At 44.1% G+C, this 21,285-nt stretch overlaps 1 protein-coding gene across 1 annotated transcript in view; it reads left to right on the plus strand.

The window, feature by feature from the left end:
• The window catches only part of LOC115475118 (lymphocyte antigen 75-like), a 151,842-nt gene that overhangs the window by 29,907 nt on the left and 100,650 nt on the right, over positions 1-21,285 (plus strand). Inside the window, exons 3-7 of the mRNA XM_030210859.1 lie at positions 145-315; positions 1,384-1,548; positions 8,736-8,846; positions 12,251-12,394; positions 20,069-20,257. Coding sequence (XP_030066719.1) covers positions 145-315; positions 1,384-1,548; positions 8,736-8,846; positions 12,251-12,394; positions 20,069-20,257 — 780 coding nt within the window. The remainder of the gene's footprint in view (positions 1-144; positions 316-1,383; positions 1,549-8,735; positions 8,847-12,250; positions 12,395-20,068; positions 20,258-21,285) is intronic.

A 21,285-nucleotide genomic window follows, 5' to 3' on the forward strand; every position in this document is an offset into this window, starting at 1 on the left:
TCTAGTACTGGCAGACCCCTCAAAGTGTCTTAAGTAAGAACCCAGTGTTGTTGTGAACAGGTTGTAGTTAAGATGATACCTTTTAATAAAACTAAGCCACAGCTAAGTTTTGTGTGTGATATATATATATATTTTTTTTAACAGACATCTATACCAGAGATGGAAATGCCCATGGAAAACCATGCGAATTTCCTTTCCAATACAAAGGGAAGCTATTTCACGATTGCATTATTGATGAACGAAGTGAAAGTGGATGGTGTGCCACAACGTTTGACTATGATTCTGATGGAAAATGGGGAGTATGCTTAAAAGCAGGCATGTACTACAAAACTTGTACCTAGAACTCAGGAGTTCTTTTTTTATGTATTTGGTAATGTTTTAGATGAAATTTAACAAGTAGATCACATGTGGCAGAAGTTCAAATTGATCGCCCCCGAGCAAAATATTGGAAAAAAGGGATCCACCTCAGGGGCCCACTTATGCCCCTTTATTTTCTATCTTCCCTCCCCCCCTCATCCCCACATGTCAGTGGCTGTGTGAATAGAATTTACACCACTGCAGAAAACTAAGGGGTCCTTTTACTAAGCTGTGGGGGAAAAGGGCCCTGCGCTGGTGGCGGGAGCCATTTTCCCCACACGCCAGGGCCCATTTTTTCCTGCAGCCAGTAAAATCCAAAAAAAGAATTGGCCACATGGTGAGATAACTTCACCGCGTGGGCATGCAGCGGGGAGCCCTTACCGCTACTCACAGAGGTGGAGATAAGGGTTCTGGTGCTAACCTGGCGGTAACCGGGCAGCACACGGTGGTGCCCGATTAGCGTCGCACTAGCCATTTCTGGGTGGGGGGCTCTCCTGAAATGGTGAGCACTCGGGGTGGGACTACCGCCGGCGACCGTGTTGGGCCAGCAGAAGTCCCAAAAGAGCGAGCTCTGTAAATGGCTCCTAAGTACATCAGTTTATTTGGATTTATATTTATTCTCAAGGTTTCCTTGATGCAACTTTTTTTTTTTAAATCGGAGTATCCCTTTTCCATTAGATGTTTCAGATCATTTAACTTTTTTCCTCAAGGTGGCACCTAGTTTTGGCAGGTGACTTAAGGTGCCTAAAGTATGGCCCCTGCACAGGTTTCATTTTTAACATTTTCCTTTTATCCATATAAGTATAGCAGCTACTTTCTGAGCGTAAATTTCCCATAAGAGAAGTATCTAGTTCAGTGTCCTCTTTCTTTAGTCTAGAAGATTGTGAGTGTTGATGTCATTGGCTTCAGAAACCAAAACAGTCACAAGGGTTAGTGCAAATTTTTGAAGGAAAGACTAATTGTGAAACTAAAATTTTATAAAATGAATCTGACATGAACTTTTTTTTATACCTTTTTACCAAACAGTGAATGGCTGTGATCATTATTGGGAACAGCATTCGGGACTTCAGAGCTGTTACCAGTTTAATTTCCAATCTGCTCTTTCTTGGAAAGAGGCTTATATTTCGTGTCAGAATCAAGGGGGAAATCTATTGAGCATCGCCTGTGCGGAAGAATTAGATTACATACAAGGTAAAATGTATTTGCTATTATGTAAAATCACATCAGAATATCTTCAATAATGGGAATGATTAATGGAAATGACAGGTATATAACTTGTTACTCAGTAAATGGGATACCTTGTCTTTTTTGGACATCTAGAATTACCAGGTTTAGGGGCTGTGTGTAAAGAGTTGTGTGCTGAATTTTGCATGCAGCTTCCTAATGCATGAATAAAAGAAAACCTTTGTTCCATTCTGTAAATAAATCTTATGCCATTAATATGTGCAGCAAAAATATGTGTAAACACAGGAGAAGCATGCTGATTTTTGTGAAAACATGTGTACATTCTAGTGTACCAGTTGTTCACTAGCTGCAGAATTGATATTTTGCCTGTAGATTTGTGCTAGCACCTGGAGGAGTTTTATATGCACATAACCCCATATTAGAAGCAGTGTATGTGTATTAGGTATGCATATCTGAAATGTCAAATATATATTCTGTGTATACATATCAGTTTATGTGTAAGTGTATATATATGTGTGTGTGTGTGTGTGTGTGTATGTGTGTGCGATCCGCTTAAGTGCAAGGGTCTGGGACCAAAGAAATGCATGCAGTTAACCAGAGCGTGCACTTAACCGTTGTGACCCAAAGAAGCTTGACATTTGATAAACATATGTACAGTACTGTTATATGTACAGTATATAGTCTCCAGTCTCCGTTAACTGACGTTAGGCTTACTTGAAGTAATCAGTTATAGTCCTCTGTACATTATTTGGGTCTGTGAGTTCCATAGACTACGTCTGCCAGATGGTAAAAACTGTCATAGCACTGACATCCAGTGGCCTCCAGATAGGCCCGCACGGTGTTCAGACTCTCCAGCGCTCTTGCAAAAGTGACAGGGGGAGGTTGTTGAATTTCGTCAGCATGTGCCTCGCTGCTCATTTCATCATCTGTTTCATCATCAGCTGTTGTTGCCTGCTTGTAGGCGCATATCTGGACATCAGTGCTGTCATCAGCTGTTTGTAGATCGTAATCAACAGCTACATAGTGATGAAGCTTCTCTTCAGTAACACTGGCTGGGATGTCAGTAACCTGTTCATCTGACGTGTTTGCAACAGCTGCATCTGTTTCGTCCTTCTCTACATCCTTAACAAAGCTTGCCAGCTTGTAGCAGTTCACAATGGTTGCCTGTGTAACATGATTCCAGGCTTCTTTCTTCATATGTAGGGAATCCAACAGTGATAGGTTACGAGCCAGTTCAACAGCACGTTTATCCTTGCCAGTCTGGTCATCCATAACGCTGATCAGACGATGAAGCACAAGAGCCCGATAATATTGTTTGAAATTGGCTATTATGCCCTGATCCATAGGTTGGATCAGAGAGGTAGTGTTTGGTGGCAGGAAGACCACCTTGACGTTAGACAGCCTGACATCATCCCTGTGTGCAGCACAATTATCACAAAGCAACAAAATCTGACACTTTTGTGCCCGCATTCTAGTGTCTAACTTCTTTAGCCACTGCTTCCAAGTTTCCCCAGTCATCCATGAATTTGCGTTAGCCTCGTATGACACAGGAAGTCGCTTAACTTTCTTGAAGCAATGGGGCTGTTTGCCTTTCCAATGATGAGGGGTTCCAACTTTTCACTCCCATCCATATTGCAGCAAAGGAGGATCGTCAGTCGGTCCTTCGACGTTTTACCTCCAGTAGTTTAGGCATGTTTGAATGCAAGTGTTCCATCAGGAATCGCTCGCCAGTAGAGACCGTTTTCGTCAGCATTGAAATTGTCACGAGGTGCAAACTCGTTCAAGATGGTAGGAAGAACTGAAACAACCGAATTTTCAGCACCAAAGTCATCAGTGTCTTGTTTCTCACCATGCTGTTTCTTGAATGTTATGTTGTCCCTCTCCTTCCATCTTTCCAACCATCCTGAATTCAGTTACTCCAAGACTTTCAGCTAGCTGGTTAGCTTTCTCCATAAGCAGTGGACCACTGACAGGAAACTGTCTGCTCCTGACTCAAGAAAACCACCAAAGAAGAACATCTTCTATCTCCTCAGCTTTTTCTGCCCTTTTAAATTTCCTGTGTGCATTTGTATTGTTTTGCCAGTCTTCCAGAAGCTGGTTTTTCTGCTTCAAAACACGTGAAATTTGACTGGGATTGACACCATATTTTTTAGCAATAGATGCTTGACTTTGTTTTCTAATTTTTTAAGAATTTCTATTCGTTCAGCCAGTGTTAAAGTCTTACAGTTCCGCCACGACGACTCCTCCATTGCTCACTCTAACATTCTTTTGCTTATTCTGCCTGTGGCAGTTAAAGGGCTGGTAAATTTGAAATCTCGTTGGTTGTCAGGCGCCAATCGGCTTCCATATTCTGTCCGTGTGCTTATGCGGAGTCTTTCCTGCAGAGGAGCGGTCTTAAACCTTGCATATAAGCAAATCTTGCACTTATCAGTGGTGCGCTAAACCGAAGTTTGTCCCCATAGAAATTGATGGCGCTAAAAATGGGACTGAAGTACGGCATTCAGTTAAACAGAGCATGCGCTTATCCGACGTGCACTGTATATATGTTTGTATGTATATATATGTGTGTATGTATATATCAGTTGTCTGGATTAGAGAGACATTCTCTTGGCACTGTAATTCCTGCCTGCTGAGGACAAAAGCAGTGAATGGTGGTAAGTTATAGAGCCCATATGAACCCAAGATCTATAGTTTCTGCCAAAATCAAATCTGTAACCGAAATTTGCCACTCGGTTTCGGTAGAAGCCGAAAATGAAAACTGCCAGGTCAGGAATTGCCCCTCCCCCGCCACTGCTACCACACATGGCCAACCTCTATCCTCCCCCCCCGCTGCCGCTACTGCACACAGCCTCCTTGCCCTCCTCTTGGACCCAGTCATCAGCCAGCTCCCCCCCCCCCCCCCCCCCAGGCCTACCTCAGATGGCCTAGTGACCTAACTGTGGAAAGAGCGATTCAGTCACTCTTGCCCCTGCCATCTTTTCCACCAAAATGGCCACCGTGAGCTTCAGCGGCAGTCTCTCGAGACTGTAGCTGAAGGTCTTGGTGTCCATCTTGGGACTGGAACTGGTAGAAGCAGGAGCAACAAATTTGGCAGAGCAATGCTTCAGGAGGCTTGGTCTTTCCCCACCCAATAGGGTATTGCTTAGGTACATCCCACTAGTTTGGACTGGTCTAGCAGAGACAATAAAGAAGGTGAAATTTATTCATACCTGTTAATTTTCTTTCCTTAAATCCTGCTAGACTAGTCCAGGGTCTGCCCTGGAAGACATAGGTATGGGGTTGTTCTTGGAATATTCTTCGCCTTATTCTGCATCTGTTGTATATAGGTCTTAAGTCTTGTTGGTTTTATGGGTGCAAGCTTCAGTTGTTGCTCAGTTGGAAGAGAGGGGTAGAGGGTAAATCCTTGTTGGTGCCCTTTCAGCTTTGGCATTCACATACTGGAGAACTGCAGGATGTATCAGACCTTATACAAGTGCTGTCACTTTCAGTACCTCTTTCTTCATCTGCTAGTAGAGGAATGCAACCCACTAGTTTGATCTAGTCTAGCAGGACTCAAGGAAAGGAGATTAACAAGTAAGAACAAGCTTCACCTTAACCTTGTTCACTTAACAAATACCTGAAACTATACTGTGGATATCATGAAAAATAAGCATGTTGTTGTGTTCATAAGGACAGGAGTTGATGACAGCTGGTATAGTGCAGAACACATGGCAATCTAGCTATAGAGATCCTGCGAAAATAAGTTTCTGTGATATGTAGTTGCTTCCTATGAAAGTTGTGTGTTAAGATGGAGTTTAAGAAAATATAAACAGTTTAGCTTATCCAATAATATTTCCTCAAACAGAGACTGATCTGAAAATTTGTTTTTATGCAGCCTGCTTAAATTGAGAAGTAGCTTAGTGTCCCTGTTTTTCTACGTACAGTAGTTGTCATGGAAAGAAATATAATTGGTAAATAGACTATTTGTTCCTGGAGTAATTCCAGGTTTTGGTTGTGATGGTTTTTATTATGTAACAATACTCAGTCAGCAAGACTGCCTGGACTAGCCACAATGCAGTTCAGCAGACCTGCTTGACCCAGTTACCCCAGTGACTTTCTGCGAAGTATTGCATTATAGCTAATGCATAGCTGGCTTGTCAGTATCTAGGCAGGCTGTCTCCTGCCTTAGGAGCCGATTTTAATGAGAGTTTGCCAACACCTGCATTACATTTTAATGCAGATATTCATTTCCATGTTTATTTTACTTTGGATGTAAAAGCAATAGGAAGTATAGTTGAGACTGTATACCATATTCAAAGTTTTAAAAAGCATGCCAACATGGAAGTAAAGTTAACTTCAAATTTGATTTGACTTCCATTTTACAGTGGTTTAGTGGTGGAAATGAAAACCCCTTTAACCGTTGAATTGGAGGTTGTCTGGTCCAGTCCCAAGTGACCATAGAGGCAGACATTCTGCCTCAGGATCAGAGATCCACAGGCATCCCACTCCGCATCTCTCTACCATCAACTCTAGGGTGGGTGGATAAGTGGGGGAGTGGGATAGGTGGTTGGGTGGATTGGCTATTGAGTTTATGGGATAAGGATAGGTTTAGTAAATAGCTTGCAGGTTAGATAAGGTGAATGGGTAGGATAGTGTTTGGGTGAGGAATAAATGAGAGGGTAAGTAGAGGATATAGGGATCCTGGACTCAAGCCACTCAGTTGTGGAGTTCCTTGAATTGGGACCCTGGGACCCAACAGCCTCAAGTTAAGGGTTTGAGGCTAAGTTCTATTTCCTGGACCCTCCTCCCCCTCCCCCCCCCCCCCCAAGCTTGGAAGTTTCAGAAGTTTGGTGGGTAAATTTTTAACTTACATTTCACTTCCCATTGAAGTCAATCGGAAAATAGCTGTACTTCAGTACCCATGGTGACTTAGTCTCAGTGCTAAACTGGGAGTTCAGGTTATTAGCTTGCAATAACATGTGAAATGATCTAAAATTGACTTGCAAGCTGTGGTAAGTCTAGTGCAGCAGATTACATTGGCCCTTTAGTGAGATGTTTATTAGGATTTATTTACCGCCTTTTTGAAGGCATTCACTCAAAGCAGTATACAGCAAGAATAAGTCAAACATAAGCAATAGACAGTTATAGTATGCTATATTATATATTGTGTTCACATTACAAGGTCAACACAATACATAATAAAACATTTTCATAGACAGCTTAGGGTATAAGCAAAGATGGAACATAGAGATAGATAAAATAAGGAATAAGAAAATATGGGGATTAATTTAAATTGACTTATCTGGTAAAAACCGTCCTGGAACTGTATGAATGCTAAGTGGGAAGACCCAAAGAGCTTCCGATTAAAGACCACTTTACAGGCTAGGCCCTGCGAGCAAGTGCGGATGAAGGCCTAAGCCTTAATTGTACAAAATGATTGCTATGTATGATGATTTCACAAATTAACTGAAAGATACACAGAACACAGGCACGTTTCTTCCTCTGCCAGGTAAGTTCATTCACACATACGCAACTTCTGTACTACAGTCTGAGATGTGCTAATATCTATATGCCTGTAGAAAACTCATTTCTTACATAAAATCCTTTTCATTGTATGAATACCTGCCAGAGTGTATTTAGTACTACACTAATCTGCTGTCTCCTACTAGAAAGTGTGCTTCAGGATCAGGTGAGTTTGTCTCAGATTTCTGCTTCACATTCTCGGAGCGAACTAATAAGCCTGGCAGATATATGAAGGATCTCAGTGATGCAAAGGTCCAGAATCTGATCTCGTTGGGGCTTACATTGGTACCATAATTACTTGGACTTTGAGTGTGAGAAATTCTTTCTAGTTACAAAAGCATTTGTGTGCTAAAATAGTTTGCCAACTTCTTCATTGGTTTGATCAACTCTGGTAGGGATGGGAAGGGATGCATGAATCCCTCTATGCAGTTGCATGAGACAGTCTAAAACAGTGGTTCCCAATCTGGGGGTTGGAACCCCAAATGGGGTCACATCAGTAAATGTGGAGTCTCATAAAAAGGTGCTTCTGTGCCTTCTTGACCTCCACTGTGATCAAGGCCCATTAATAGTGGTCAACATGGGGCCTGTGAGTTGGTGAAAATTCACAGACCCTGACCCTCCTGTGGGGTCTTCTGCTAGACTAGACTAGAAACCCATCCAGAATTCTGGCTTCTAAGTGCACACTGGTGCACGTGGTCCTGTGCTGACTGCCGCTATTGCTGTGTTCCTGCTTTGGATAAACAAAGGGAAAGGGAAGTGGATAAAAGAAGTTAAGGGAATGGAGGTCTGCTATTGTTTTCCTCTGGGATTATATAAGGTTAGGAAGTACTGGTCTGAAAAGCTTGCTTTGAAGCCACATGATTCTATTTGCACATTGGCCTGGATAAATTGATACAGTACTTTGCTCTCAGTATTGTTATTGCTCAAGTATTAAAGGAAGCTAGAAATTTGTGGGCCCTTTTACTAATCCGCGTAGGTACCTATGTTCACCCAGTGTGCGCCAATTTGGAGTTACTGCCTGGCTACCACATGTCCCTTGCGGTAAGTTCATTTTTTACACGCGCCCTGAAAAATTATTTTTATTTTCTGACGTGCTACAAAAATGAGCATTTGGCCTGCGTAGACCATTACAGCCCGGTTACCGCATGAGACCTTACCACTAAGTCAATGGGTCATGGTAAGGTTTCAGACCCAAAATGGACACTCGCCAATTTTTATTTTGCCACACGTCCGTTTTCGGAAATTTTTTTAAAAAGGGCATTTTTTACAGATGTCCTGAAAAATGGATCTGCGCACGCCCAAAACACGCGCCTATACTAACACAGACCGTTTTTCAGCGCACCTTAATAAAAGGACCCCTTATTTATTACTTTGGCCCTTATTGGCTCTATAGTGCTCATGAGCCCTGTAAAGAAACAGCTTCTCAAATTGGGATGATTAGTTCTTAGAATGTCATTAGACAGCAAACATCAAACCTGTTTTCTTTTTAATAAAGGTGATTGGGTCAGCAAGTTGCCCTACAGGTTAGATGGCAGGATAAGCTGCTACTACAGTGTCATCGATTCTCAAACCCTAGTGCATGACAGTTTTAAAACTCATAGGACTGGATATTTGTCTGGTTTCCTTTGTCTAGTTTCATATATAAATATATATTTTTTGTTGTTGTTTGCCCTTTTCTTCTTGGTGTACAGCAAGAGAGGGTATCCCAGACAAAGTATGGATTGGTTTAAATCAGTTGGATACATCTGGAGGCTGGCAGTGGTCTGATAACACGCCCTTAAATTTTCTCACCTGGAAGCAAGGTACAGTTGGAGCTCATTTTTATACAAAAGTGAAACTGTGTGAGGCTTTGATAAATATTAATGCTGGCAAATTTTAAGTAGAATTTTTCAAATCCTTTGGGCACATGCTAGCATAGGTCCATAGGAGAAGAAAATTCAGATACGCTTTTTTGCTTCTGTAGTTTACTGCTTCCGGCACTTTCTGAAACAGTCATTATTCCTGCTGTGGCTCCACTTGCCTTCATATCCCTCTCCATTCATAATCTTATACCTGTCCATTTAGCCCGGTCATCCTTGGTCGGCGTCCAGTGCATATACACCCTGTAATCAGGTCACAGACTATATTCCCTTTGGAACACTCCCAGAAGTCACTGGTGTATAGCAGCTTAGAGTCCCTGTCTCCATATACTGTATCATGAACACTGCCTTTGCAGCAATTTTCAATCTTTCCAGACCAATAAGCAGCTCCTAGGTCTGGAAATCAAAACCATATCTCTTGTTACAGGATTTATTTTTGTTTTTAATAGAAATTCTTGATATTCCTCCTTGTATTTTCAACAAAAGAAAAAAAATTTCTCCATTCCATTATGTAGCTTCCCACTATTCCAGAACCTGTGGGATAGTTGTGTCCATCAAACTGAAAACTGAGCAAGACATCTCTCTCTTGGCATCTAGACCAGCTCCTCTGTATTTTCTATCTCCAGCAAGTGGATGGACACATTTTTCAGCCTCTGGTTCTGAGTGCTTTGCTCCTGGTCCACTTAGTCAACTGGTCCCCAGTTGAGGTTTGCGGGTGGCTGGAGTCTGTAGAGTCATATCTGGAGATCTTTGGATCCCTGTCTCTGGTGCCCCATAAATTTACTTCTTCTTTTCCTTCACTTCTTCCCTGTTTCCTGTGGAGCTGTCCTTTACCAGCACAACCACCTTAAAAAAAAAAGACGACGAAGAAGGAAAGATGTTTGCTGGGGAGCATAGGCTCAGGACTGACACTCTGTTCCTTCTTATTTGGAGTAAGACTTGTGGAGACACTGAGCTTGGGGGATCAGCTGGCAGTGGTAAATCAGACTAAAGTTTACTTTAACCTGCTTGGAGGGCTGATCATTTTCTTTCACACTATTCTCTTTACTGTTTGTCTATGTAAATACTGAAGAGCTGAACTGGATGCAGAGAGTGAGAGAGAGAGAGAGAAAGACAGAAAATATGGCATAATAGATAGCAGTTTGTACTATTCTCTCTATTTGGCAGCAGATATATATTCTTGGCAGTATTGTTTTTTTAATGTAGCCACACAATAAACATACAGACATAAACTGAAACACCAAATAAAATTGAGATCACACAACCTCAAAGTAGCTACACAATGAGAACCATTGATAAGCCAACCATCCATCACGTCACCCAGCTTAGAGATTCACAGTACCCATCCTTGTTCCGGGGAAGGCTTGTATAGACAAAAATAGGGCAGAATGGATGGATCCATTGGTCTTTTTCTGCTAACTTTGTCCTATTGTGCATATCCTTTTGGGAGAAATAGTTTACAAAAAGGCCTGTTGATGGATAGTTATATTGCATAGAGCAGTTTCCAGGGTGGTATGCAAGGGTAAGGAAGAGGGGTGAGGAATGTTGTAGCTGTAGCCTAGTACTCCACTCTGCCCATACACATGAGAAACTAGAGGAAAGGAATAGGAAAAATGGAACAAATGAAATGCAAAAGAAAAATACCCCAAAACTAAACAAGACAAAAAAATAACTCTGCTGGGTTAAAAGCTAGAGCTGGGCATGAGGAGATAAAAGAGAAGGGCCATGAGGATGCATGCCAGTAGGAGAGGAAAGGAGGTAGAGTAACTTCTGTCATGAATCTGGAATCATACTGGGAGCTCTTGCTGTTCCAGCTGTATGTAGGGAGTGGGATCTTTCCCTGAGGAAGGAGGGCTGTTCAATTTGTCCACAGGATGTCCCATTTTCTGGCACCTGGAAATGAGAGCTACGAATGTGGCCCCAGGGAAGAAAGCTAGTTTTACCTCCGTGGAACCTCACATGATGAACCCTTGTTCTAGAACTTCCTTTGGGAAAAAAAATCATCTTGTGCATCATAAATACTTTTCATGTATTTGAATGTCTCTATCATAGATACCTGTGTCTCCTCTTAACTAGGGTATACACATTTATTTATTTAGATTTTGTTCACACCTTTTCAGTAGTAGCTCAAGGTGAGTTACATTCAGGTACAGTGGGAATTTCCCTGTACCTGGAAGGCTCACATTCTAATTTTGTACCGGAGGCAATGGAGCAGCAGTGGGAGTTGAACCAGCCACCTCTGGATGTCAAGACTGGTTGTGCTTAACCACTAGGCCACTCCTCCTCCATTCCTTTAGGGCTCCTTTTACAAAGCCACACTAGTGAGTCCCCCATGGCAAATGTAATGAATCCCATGAGAACTGAATGAGCTTCATCGCATTTGCGGCACCAGAGCCACTAGCACAGCTTTGTAAAAGGAGCCCTTAGTCATTGTCATCTGATTAGGGATTTTTGTGCAGCTTTTGGTAGCTGCCTCTTTACTCCAGCACTGTACAAAGCTCTCCAGGTGAGGTGTCTATAGGGAATTGTGCAGTGGTTTAATTAATCTTTTTCTACGAGTTGTGCCTCTTTATATGCAACGTAACCTTCTTTTGTCTCTGGCATTCAGCTTTCAATAGCTTCATTGTATTGACGTCTGATGTTACTCTGTGACTGGCATGGTCCACAGCCACAGTTGCAGATGTTTTCTTCCCACAAGCTTGCCACCTCTTGTCTGCCCAAGCTTTTCTGCTACTGCCGTTTGATAGTACACTTGAACTGTAGTCGGCCAAGCCACAGAGTTATAGCCTGAGCCCTTGAGGTACTTTAAAGAGTTTTAATGCCTTAAAGCACAGACCAAAGGCAGAATGTCTTCAGTACCCATGACTTTTTCCTCATAGTATAATGGAGTGAGGAGAACTACGGAGTAATCGGATTCCAGTGTGTGTGGTATAAATACATTATACATCCATCAAAGCCAGGCAAGTTTTTGGGAGAGACCACATTTCAAGACCACAAAACATATTTTAGTTGTAAAGTAAAATGACTTTTATAACGTGTATGTATTAAATTGTTTCACTTGAAGTTTGTCTACAAATTTACTATAGTGCTCATGTAACATTCATGTACCAAAGGCACTTTAAGATATTAAACAGTGAATTATAATTGGTTCTATGTTAGTATGTTATGGCTGCTGAAGGTCTGAGAAGTTTCATACATAGTCAGCTGTTGCCATCCAACATATTTGCTTTTGATTTCAACAGTTATGAATATTTTATTCTTAAACTATGTAACACCTTCATGGTAAGTGTGTTTTTAAAAATAAGGTAGGCTGTTTCTTTTTATAATTATACTTTATTTTGGTTTAGATCTATCCAGTGCATCTGTTATAGATGGCTTTAGCTGTGGCTTGCTAAATACTGACTTGGGTGGATTGCAGCAGTACATGTGTGAAAGTGCATTTCCTTACATATGCAAGAAGCAACCAAATGATACAAAATCTCAAGTACCAGGTATATGTCTTTTTATATTTTACTAGCAGATTACCCTTTCTTTGTGTGTTAATTAGTAACAGTTATTAAGTAATGCCACACTGGGAAAAGACCAAGGGTCCATTGAGCCCAGCATCCTGTCCCCGAGAGCAGCCAATCCAGGCCAAAGGCATCTGGCAAGCTTCCCAAACGTACAAACATTCTATACATGTTATTCCTGAAATTGTGGATTTTTCCCAAGTCCATTTAGTAGTGGTTTATGGACTTGTCCTTTAGGAAACCATCTAACCCCTTTTTAAACTCTGCCAAGCTAACCGCCTTTACCACGTTCTCCGGCAACGAATCCCACAGTTTAATTATGCGTTGGGCGAAAAAAAAAATTTCTCCGATTTGTTTTAAATTTGCTACACTGATATATTGATACTAATAAAGGTTTTTCTTGGGAACAGAGCTCACTGAGTACTGGTTGATTAGGCCTAATTTGTTTAACCAGCCCTATGCAGAGCTGCAGAAAAGGACTGCTGCCCCCCACCCCCCACCGCCCGCCTGCCCCACAGCACTAGATGATCAGCCTGCCAGACATCTCAGGCCTGTGACAACAGAAGAACAGCAGCTGTTTAGCTTGTTTTTCCATCCTCTCCAACATAGTTAATTCTGGAGATGACTTTTAAAAATAATACGGTAGAGTCCCGGTTATCTGACTCTAGATTTACCAGTAGTTGGTAATCCAGGCTCTGCCCATTCCTTCCCTCCCAAATGTCAGAACCAGCCACACCACCTGGAATCTCTCCCCCCAAAAGTGTCTCCCCACTCACCCAACCAAGATTATCCTACATAAATAGGACTGACCAGTTGTGGTTTACTTAAATCAGATAATTTGAGACTGTACACAGTGCACTGCATCCCGAACTCCTCCCCCACCCCCCCAGATCTACTTTCAAAGCCTTGGTTGTCCAGTGGAGAGGTTGAGACAGGAGCGATCCCCAATCGCTCCTGCCCAGGCTGGCTCCACTTTCAAAATGACTGTCGGTTCAAATAGGTCTATTCAGACTAGCTCTCAGTGAAGAGGGAAGGTAGTGAGAAATTTGTATCTGTCAGATGTTGATTGGACCATATCATCTGTGAACCAAAAGTAGAGAGTTCCTAGACTCCCTTGAAGCATCTGTTCTCAGGCAAAAATATTGAACTACAAGATAGGGGAGCAAGACTGCACATGAGGCTTATGTAACGCCCCTTTGCCTTGGCGCTTCTGCGTTCGGGATCCAACCTGGCTGGAGCCTCTCAAAGGCAGTCTCCACCAGACCCTTCCTGTCCTGGCACTCGGTGCCTCCACCTGGGAAAAGAAGCGCTAGTGGGTGGGATTACCCTCTTCTCTCCCAGGATACCCAAAACAGGTCCAAATACAGACTGGGGGAAACAAGGCTGACAGTTGACATTGGGCAGGCTTCGGAGACTTTTATTTTCTCTTAAATCCAATAGTCACTCTGGAGTCAGCAGTTCATCAAACTCAAACTGTTTATTCTCCAACTCTGAAACTTCAGGAACATCAACCAGGATCAACTCTCCAATGTTCAAGGCAAGTCTTTTAAAACCACAATCCTTCTGTTGTTCCCCATTGGAACTCTTGTATTCTCCCTCATATTTATAGGCTTTTCAGCAGGGCTGTATACACTTTTATACAGACTCTCCAGTCCATGCCTATCCCAGAGAATAGTGTCCCCAAAGGCTATTCTGCTGACTTTTACAGGTCCAGACCTTCCTGATCTGACCTCCCTCCAAGGTGACCTTTGCATTGGCTCACCCTTGTCCTGGGATGGGTGCTCCCTGGCCCTTATCCCACACTTCCGGGCTAGTACTCTCCTCTGCCCACCCGTAGCTCTCCTCTGTCACAGTTGCCGCTTTGCTAAGCCACAACTCCTCTTTACAGCCAAAGGTTTAATTCTCTTAAATGGGATTTCCCCTATTCCTACAGGTCAGTGGCAGGGGTTGTGCAGGTAACTTAAACCTGTAGGCAACAAAAGACCCCCCCCACCAAGAACAAACACACCTCCTTATCTCCTCCTAATCCCCCCACTCCTCCCGCCACTCTTTAGACTCGTGGCACTATCTCTGCATTTTATTTCAAACTACTCCTTTTAGGCTGGACTTCCTCCCAGGGACCTTCCAGTCACTCCCCCCCAGTGACTGTCTACAGGGATTTACTCTCTCAGTAATCCCTAACCTAACATGAGATTACACTTACAAATGGAGAAAGTGTTTTCCATGTCTAAGTAGATGGTCATATGAACTCCAGTGATCATCAGATGCTATGAGAAATTAAAGAGGGGACATACGAAAGTCAAAGACCTGAACAAGAAAGGAAAAGGGAATGCACAGAGGCTGGCAGGGTGGGACATTCTTACTGAAACAGAACAATGGGCTAAGCTAAAAGGAACAATAGTAAGGGTAAAAATAATCATAATATTAGGAAATAAAGTAAAAGTTAAAAAAAAAAACCCAAATATGCTACTCTAAAGGTCTGGGCCCAGAATCGAAACATCTAGGTGTGTGTGTGTATATATATATTTCCTTAGCGTCCCTCCGGACCGGCCCAGAATATGACTGATGGGTTGTGCATGCCTTCCAGCCAGGGGCGTAGCCAGACTTTGGTGGGAGGGGGGTCCAGCGCCCGAGGTGAGGGGGCACATTTTAGCCCCCCCCACCCCGGCGCTGCCGAACCCTCCTCCGCCATCGCCTACCTTCAGTTTTGCTGAACAGAACTGTTCTCCCGAGTCTGACGTCATGCACGTACAACGTGCAGGACGTCAGCATGCAACAGAACGAAGACATTTTTCACTGCAGGACGAAGAGGACATCGGCTGGCGGGGATTGGGGTCCCCCGCCAGCAAAACCGAAGGTAGGCGACGTCGGGGGAGGGTTCGCGGGAGGAGAGGGTCGTCGGGAGAGGGGTCCAGTAGGAAATCTACGGGGACCCAGGCCCCCTCAGGCCCCACGTAGCTACGCCACTTCCAGCAGGTGGAGACTGAGAAAAAAAGAGAAAGATCCAGTAATCTCAGTCTCCAGGAGGGCTAAGCAGCGGCTGCTAAGCGGCCCAGGCAGCTTTGAGATTTAGAAGAGCATTTTTCTTTTGTTTTGGGGCAGGAAATGCCGTCTGTGGAGGAGACATAGGTGTTTCCCGGAAGGTCATTTTCCTGAGGACCTTGGTCAGCTGGAAGGTGGTGTGGAGCCTCTCTCTGCGGGGGAAGAGCCTTCAGTGGTGAGAATTTTTCATAAAGATGACCTGCAGGAGCTTATTTCTCAGGTTTCCACTACCTTGCGATTTGAGGAGCAGGAAACTCCAGTGGAGGAGTCCAGAAAGGTGGATTTACTAGTGAAAGGTATTCGTAGGCCAGGAAAGACTTTTACAGTGCATCAGGATATTAGGGACATCATTCAGGCACAGTGGGAGGTTCCGGATTCTGCCTTTCGTCTTTCCAGATCCATGCTCAGGCTTTATCCTTTATCCATGCTCAGACAAGGATCTTTTACGCCCTCCAGTGGTGGATGCCGTAGTGTCCGCAGTCACTAAACGAAATACGGTTCTCGTGGATGGCGCGACGGCTTTGAGGGATGTCCAGGATCGCTGTATAGAATCCTTGTTAAAGAATAGTTTTGATGTTTCTGCTCTGGCAGTGCAAGCTGCTATCTGCTTCTTTAGTAGCGAGAGCCTGTTTTCTTTGGTCTGAAAAGGTCTTGGACCGTTCTTCTGATGATTTTTCAGCGATAGATGCTGAAGTGGCGAAGTTGGAAATTGGTTCGACCTTTTTGGTGGATTCTCTTTATGACTTGCTTCAGGCCTCTTCTAAGTCTATGGCTCTTTGTGTGGCAGCCTGTTGCTCTCTTTGGCTTCGTGGCTGGTCTGCGGATGCGGCCTCTAAGTCCAAGCTTAGTAAATTTCCTTTTAAGGGTTCTTTTCTCTTTGGCGATGAATTGGATAAGCTGCTGCGTAGCCTGGGTAAAACTAAAGTTCCGAGGCTTCCTGAGGATTGTCCCAGGGGGCCTGGACGTGGTGTTTTTTTTCGGCCGTGGTAGGGGCTGTGATTTTCGATATAGACCAGGCAGAGTAGTTCCGTTTCAGTGATCTGAGTTTTTTTTTTCTGAGGACCTACTCCTTTTGGGGTGGTCGTAGAGGCGGTCGGGAAACAGGAAATTCTCATCTTCCTCCAGTCCTCAGCAATGAAGGTTTGCAGGCCCAGCCTCCGGTTCAGGTAGGAGCTCGGTTGGTGCAGTTTTATGGGGGGGTGGGCGCAAATGACTTCAGACCAGTGGGTTCTAGAGGTTATTCACGATGGGGTTCGCCTTAGAGTTTGCTCGTCCTTTGTCAGATACTTTTGTGGAGTCTCCCTGCCGTTCTCTGCTCAAAACCAGGGCTGTCAGGGACACTGTACACAGACTTCTTGACCTTCAGGCTGTTTGTCCAGTTCCTTTGGCAGAGCAGCGTCTAGGACATTACTCCATATACTTTCTGGTTCCCAAGCAGGAGGGTCCCTTCAGACGGTCAATCGAGCCCTCAGGGTGCCCTTGTTTCCTATGGAGACTTTGCTGTCGATCAAACTACCTGGTGCAGACCGGGTAGTTTATGACGTTGCTCAACCTCACAGAAACCTACTTGCATATCCCTATTTGACTGGCACACCAACGTTTCCTTCGGTTTGCGGTGCTCGGCCAGCATTTTCATTTTCGGGACTTCCCTTCAGACTTGTGACTGCTCCTCGGATGTTTACCAAAGTCATGGTCGTAGTAGCCGCAGCACTCAGAATAGAAGGCATTCTAGTCCATCCTTATTTAGATGATTGGTTGATCACAGCAAAGTCTTACCAGGAGAGCGTTCAGGTGACAGCTCGAGTAGTAGACTTCTTGAAGTCCCTAGGTTGGGTAGTCAGTGCACAAAAGATCCGTCTGCAGCCATCTCGGTCGTTGGAGTACCTGGGAGTCTGTTTCGACACGTTGCAGGGCCATGTTTTTCTTCCGCCGGCTCGTGTCCTCAAACTGCAGTCTCAGATTCGTCACTTATTGCAGTCACCAAGGCCAGCGGCCAAGGATTATCTTCAGGTCCTTGGGTTCCATAGTGGCGGCAATCGAGGCAGTGCCCTGGGCCAGGGCTCACGTGAGGCCGCTTCAGAGGTCGCTTCTTTCTCAGTGGTCGTCACAGAAGGACTCTCTACGTCAGAAATTGTCACTTTCTTTCAGGTGAAGAGCAGCCTACGTTGGTGGCTGCGAGATGCCAGTATAACCAAGGGAATGCCTCTGGATCAGCCCAACTGGAGGGTGGTTACAACAGATGCCAGTCTCCAGGGATGGGGAGCTCACTGTCAGGGACAGTATGCTTAAGGCCTGTGGTCTCCTCAGGAGAGATCTTGCTCAATAAATCTATTAGAGACTAGGGCAGTTAGACTAGCAATCCAGACCTTTGCCCATCTGTTGAGGGGCGAAGCAGTCCACATGATGTCAGAAAATGCCACTGTGGTGGCTTACATCAATCGGCAAGGAGGAACGAGGAGTCGGCAGTTGGAGCGAGAAGCGTGACAGCTGTTACAGTGGTCGGAGGTGCGTCTGGTGGCGCTGTCAGTGGTTCATGTGGCAGGAGTTCAAAATGTTCAGGCAGACTTTCTCAGTTGAAACATGCTAGATCACGGGGAGTGGGCTCTAAGCGATGTGGCGTATTGGACGGTGGTGAACCGTTGGGGGTTCCCCAAGATGGGCCTGTTTGCTCCCTGGATGACCGTTCTTCTTTATGCTTTTCCTCCTTGGCCATTGATAGGGCGTCTACTTCAGAGAGTCGAGATGCACAGGGGCCATCTGATCTTAGTGTCGCTGGATTGGCCTCGCAGACCGTGGTACGGCAATCTTCAGCGGCTTCTAGTAGAGGATCTGTTCAAGCTTCCGGTCAGGCAGGATCTTTTGGCCCAGGGCCCGGTGTTTCATCCAGATCTGGGTCGATTTTGTCTTACAGCCTGGCTCTTGAGCAGGCGAGACTGACAAGAAGGGATACTCCACTAACGTAATTGCTTCTATGCTTCGCTCTCGTCGGCATTCTACCTCTTTGAATTATGTTCGGACCTGGAGGATTTTTGAGGCCTGCTGTGAGGAGCTCGGGATAGCTCCCTTTCCCGCGTCCGTCTTGCAAATTTTGGATTTTCTGCAGCGTGGTTTTGATAAAGACCATGTTTTGGCAAAGTGCACATTGCAGCTCTGTCGTGTTTTCGAGGTCGTGTTCAAGGACGATCGCTGGCTAGCCACCTGGATGTGTTCCGTTTTTTTAAGAGGGGTTAGCCTCCTGTGTCCTCCGTCTTGCTGTTCTTTTCCCCACTGGGATCTTAATTTGGTACTCTCAGTTCTTACCAAGCCTCCCTTTGAGCCTTTATCTTCTTGTGCTTTGAAGGAATTAACCCTGAAGGCTATTGCCTCAGCTAGGAGAGTTTCGGAGTTGCAGGCTCTTTCGTGTAGTTCTCCATTTTTGGAATTCAGCTCGAATCGAGTGGTTTTAAGACCAGTTCCTTCTTTTCTGCCCAAGGTATTGACTCGTTTTCATTCACCTCAACTGATGGTGTTGCCTGTTCTAGGTTCTTTCTCCGGGTCGGAGGAGCAGCGTCTCTTGAAGCTTTTGGATGTCAAAAGAGTTCTGAAGCATTATGTCAAGTCTACTGAGGACATTTGTCGGTCCGATTGGAGGTTCACACAAAGGGCTTATGGCTTTTAAGCCCACTATCTCTCGTTGGCTTAAAGAAATTATTGCATCAGCTTACCTTCTTTATGGGAAAGCTGTTCCAGAAGGAGTTAAGGCTCACTCTACCAGAGGTCAGGCTACTTCTTGGGCAGAGTGTTGTCTGGTGCCTCTGGAGGACTTTTGTATGGCGTCGACTTGGTCTTCTTTGCATTCCTTTTCAAAGCACTATCGATTGGACCTCCTGAGTCATCAACAAGTTGTTTTCGGGGCGCACATTTTGACGGCGGGGCTGTTAGGATCCCTCCCATAATCTTACTGCTTTGTTACTTCCCATCAGTCACATTCTGGGCCGGTCCAGAGGGACGCTAAGGAAGGAGAAATTAGACCTTACCTGCTAATTTGCTTTCCTTTAGTCCCTCCGGACCGGCCCAGATCCCTCCCTTTAGGTATTATGTGTCTTCAAACGTTGAGATACTGTTTTCTTGGAAGCTGTGTTGCTGGTTTCATTGTTAAAAAAAAAAAAAAAAAAAAAAGAAAACACAAATTCTATGGTTCAGTATGTAACCTTTTGTGCATGATATGAAGGGGCATGACATTGGTCACATTATTGTTGGTGGCACACACTCTCTGTTGGCAATGTGCAGGTGGCTGCTCAGGCTTTCGTATGCACAGACCATTTACTTACTGTTTTACTTTCTTCTGCTTTGGTACTTTGTTACTGGATCTTTCTCTTGTTGCCAAGGGCTGTTATTGGCTCTCTCTAGAGTCACAGTTTTTTTTGCTCAGTCTCTACCTGCTGGAAGGCGTGCACAACCCATCAGTCACATTCTGGGCCGGTCCGGAGGGACTAAAGGAAAGCAAATTAGCAGGTAAGGTCTAATTTCTCCATAGTGAAATCATTTACGAGTAAATTGATCAACATTTAGACATTTCTTCATTGAGGAGGTGACAAACATTTCACTCTCTCCCTCTATCTCTCTCTCTTTTAGACATTTGGAGCTATTCAGTAACTGAGTGTGATACAGACTGGGTTCCATATAATAAGTTTTGCTACATGCTGGTAAATGATCAACATTCTTGGAATGAGGCATCTCTGTCCTGCAAAAACAAAAGTGGTGACCTAATTAGCATACATTCTTTAGCAGATGTTGAATTAATTCTTACAAAACTTCATAATGGTAAGTGGCAAATAAAATACTTCAAGAATATATTTTTTCCACTTTAACACATGAGTGCTTCTGAACTGTCTCATTGAGAAACATGAACTCAGCATGTAGCAGCCAGTCTAACTCTTACCACAGTGTAACTTAATGAGTCAAAAATTTGACAAAGTACCATAAAATGGGTAATATTACAGTGATAGATTGGTGTGCCGTGCCCTGCGGCCAAGATCCAGTCGCTTGACATGCGAGACATTTTCAAAATTCAGAGATTGGCTGTGCTCATCTTGTGCATCGCAAGGTGAGCACAGCTGGCCCAAGACTTGTGAAAGTAACACAGCGCTGACATTTTGAGCATGAGCAACATGATAGAAGCAAGGCTTTCGTGGCTGGAGGTTGCTTAACCATTGTTCTACATTATTTTTGAAACTGCTGTATTTATTACTCTTGCTACCACAATGTAAATAATGAGAATTTTAAGTTTCTTGCAGGTAGTAGTACATGTTTTATTGACCCAGTGTAAGAATACTCCTAAAGAAAATACTTATTGGTTTTTAAAACTAATATGCATGCTGCTTCAGATATATAAGGGAAATAAATGTACAAGACCTGTAGACAGCACAAGGATCCTCTTTGGAGAATTATTATATTAAGACCAATAAAAGAAAATGTTCTTACTACTACTATTCATCATTTCTATAGAGCTACTAGATGTACACAGCGCAAAATATGCGCCATTCTGTAAGCTGCGTTTAAATGCGTGTCCTGGAATTGCACTTCAGGCATGGCGCAAGAGATCCAAGATGGCGCTTTAAAGGCAAGACGCACCTTCAGGAGTTCCGATCTTGCCGGTTCTTGTTTTCCCAATCGCTTCTCAGCCTGTGGTTGTTATGGGCAAGAGAAGAGGGAAGATGAGGGCACTTCCCTTGACCCCCCCCCCCCCCCCACCCCCGATGAGGCAAATGACACTGTTCAACTTTGGAGTCACTGCAGATCTTCTGCAAACCTCTTCCCCTTCTCTGGAGGTCACTGCGTCAACGTTGACC

This window comes from Microcaecilia unicolor, chromosome 7 (genome assembly GCF_901765095.1).
Source record: "Microcaecilia unicolor chromosome 7, aMicUni1.1, whole genome shotgun sequence".
Classification (NCBI taxonomy): Eukaryota; Metazoa; Chordata; class Amphibia; order Gymnophiona; family Siphonopidae; genus Microcaecilia; species Microcaecilia unicolor.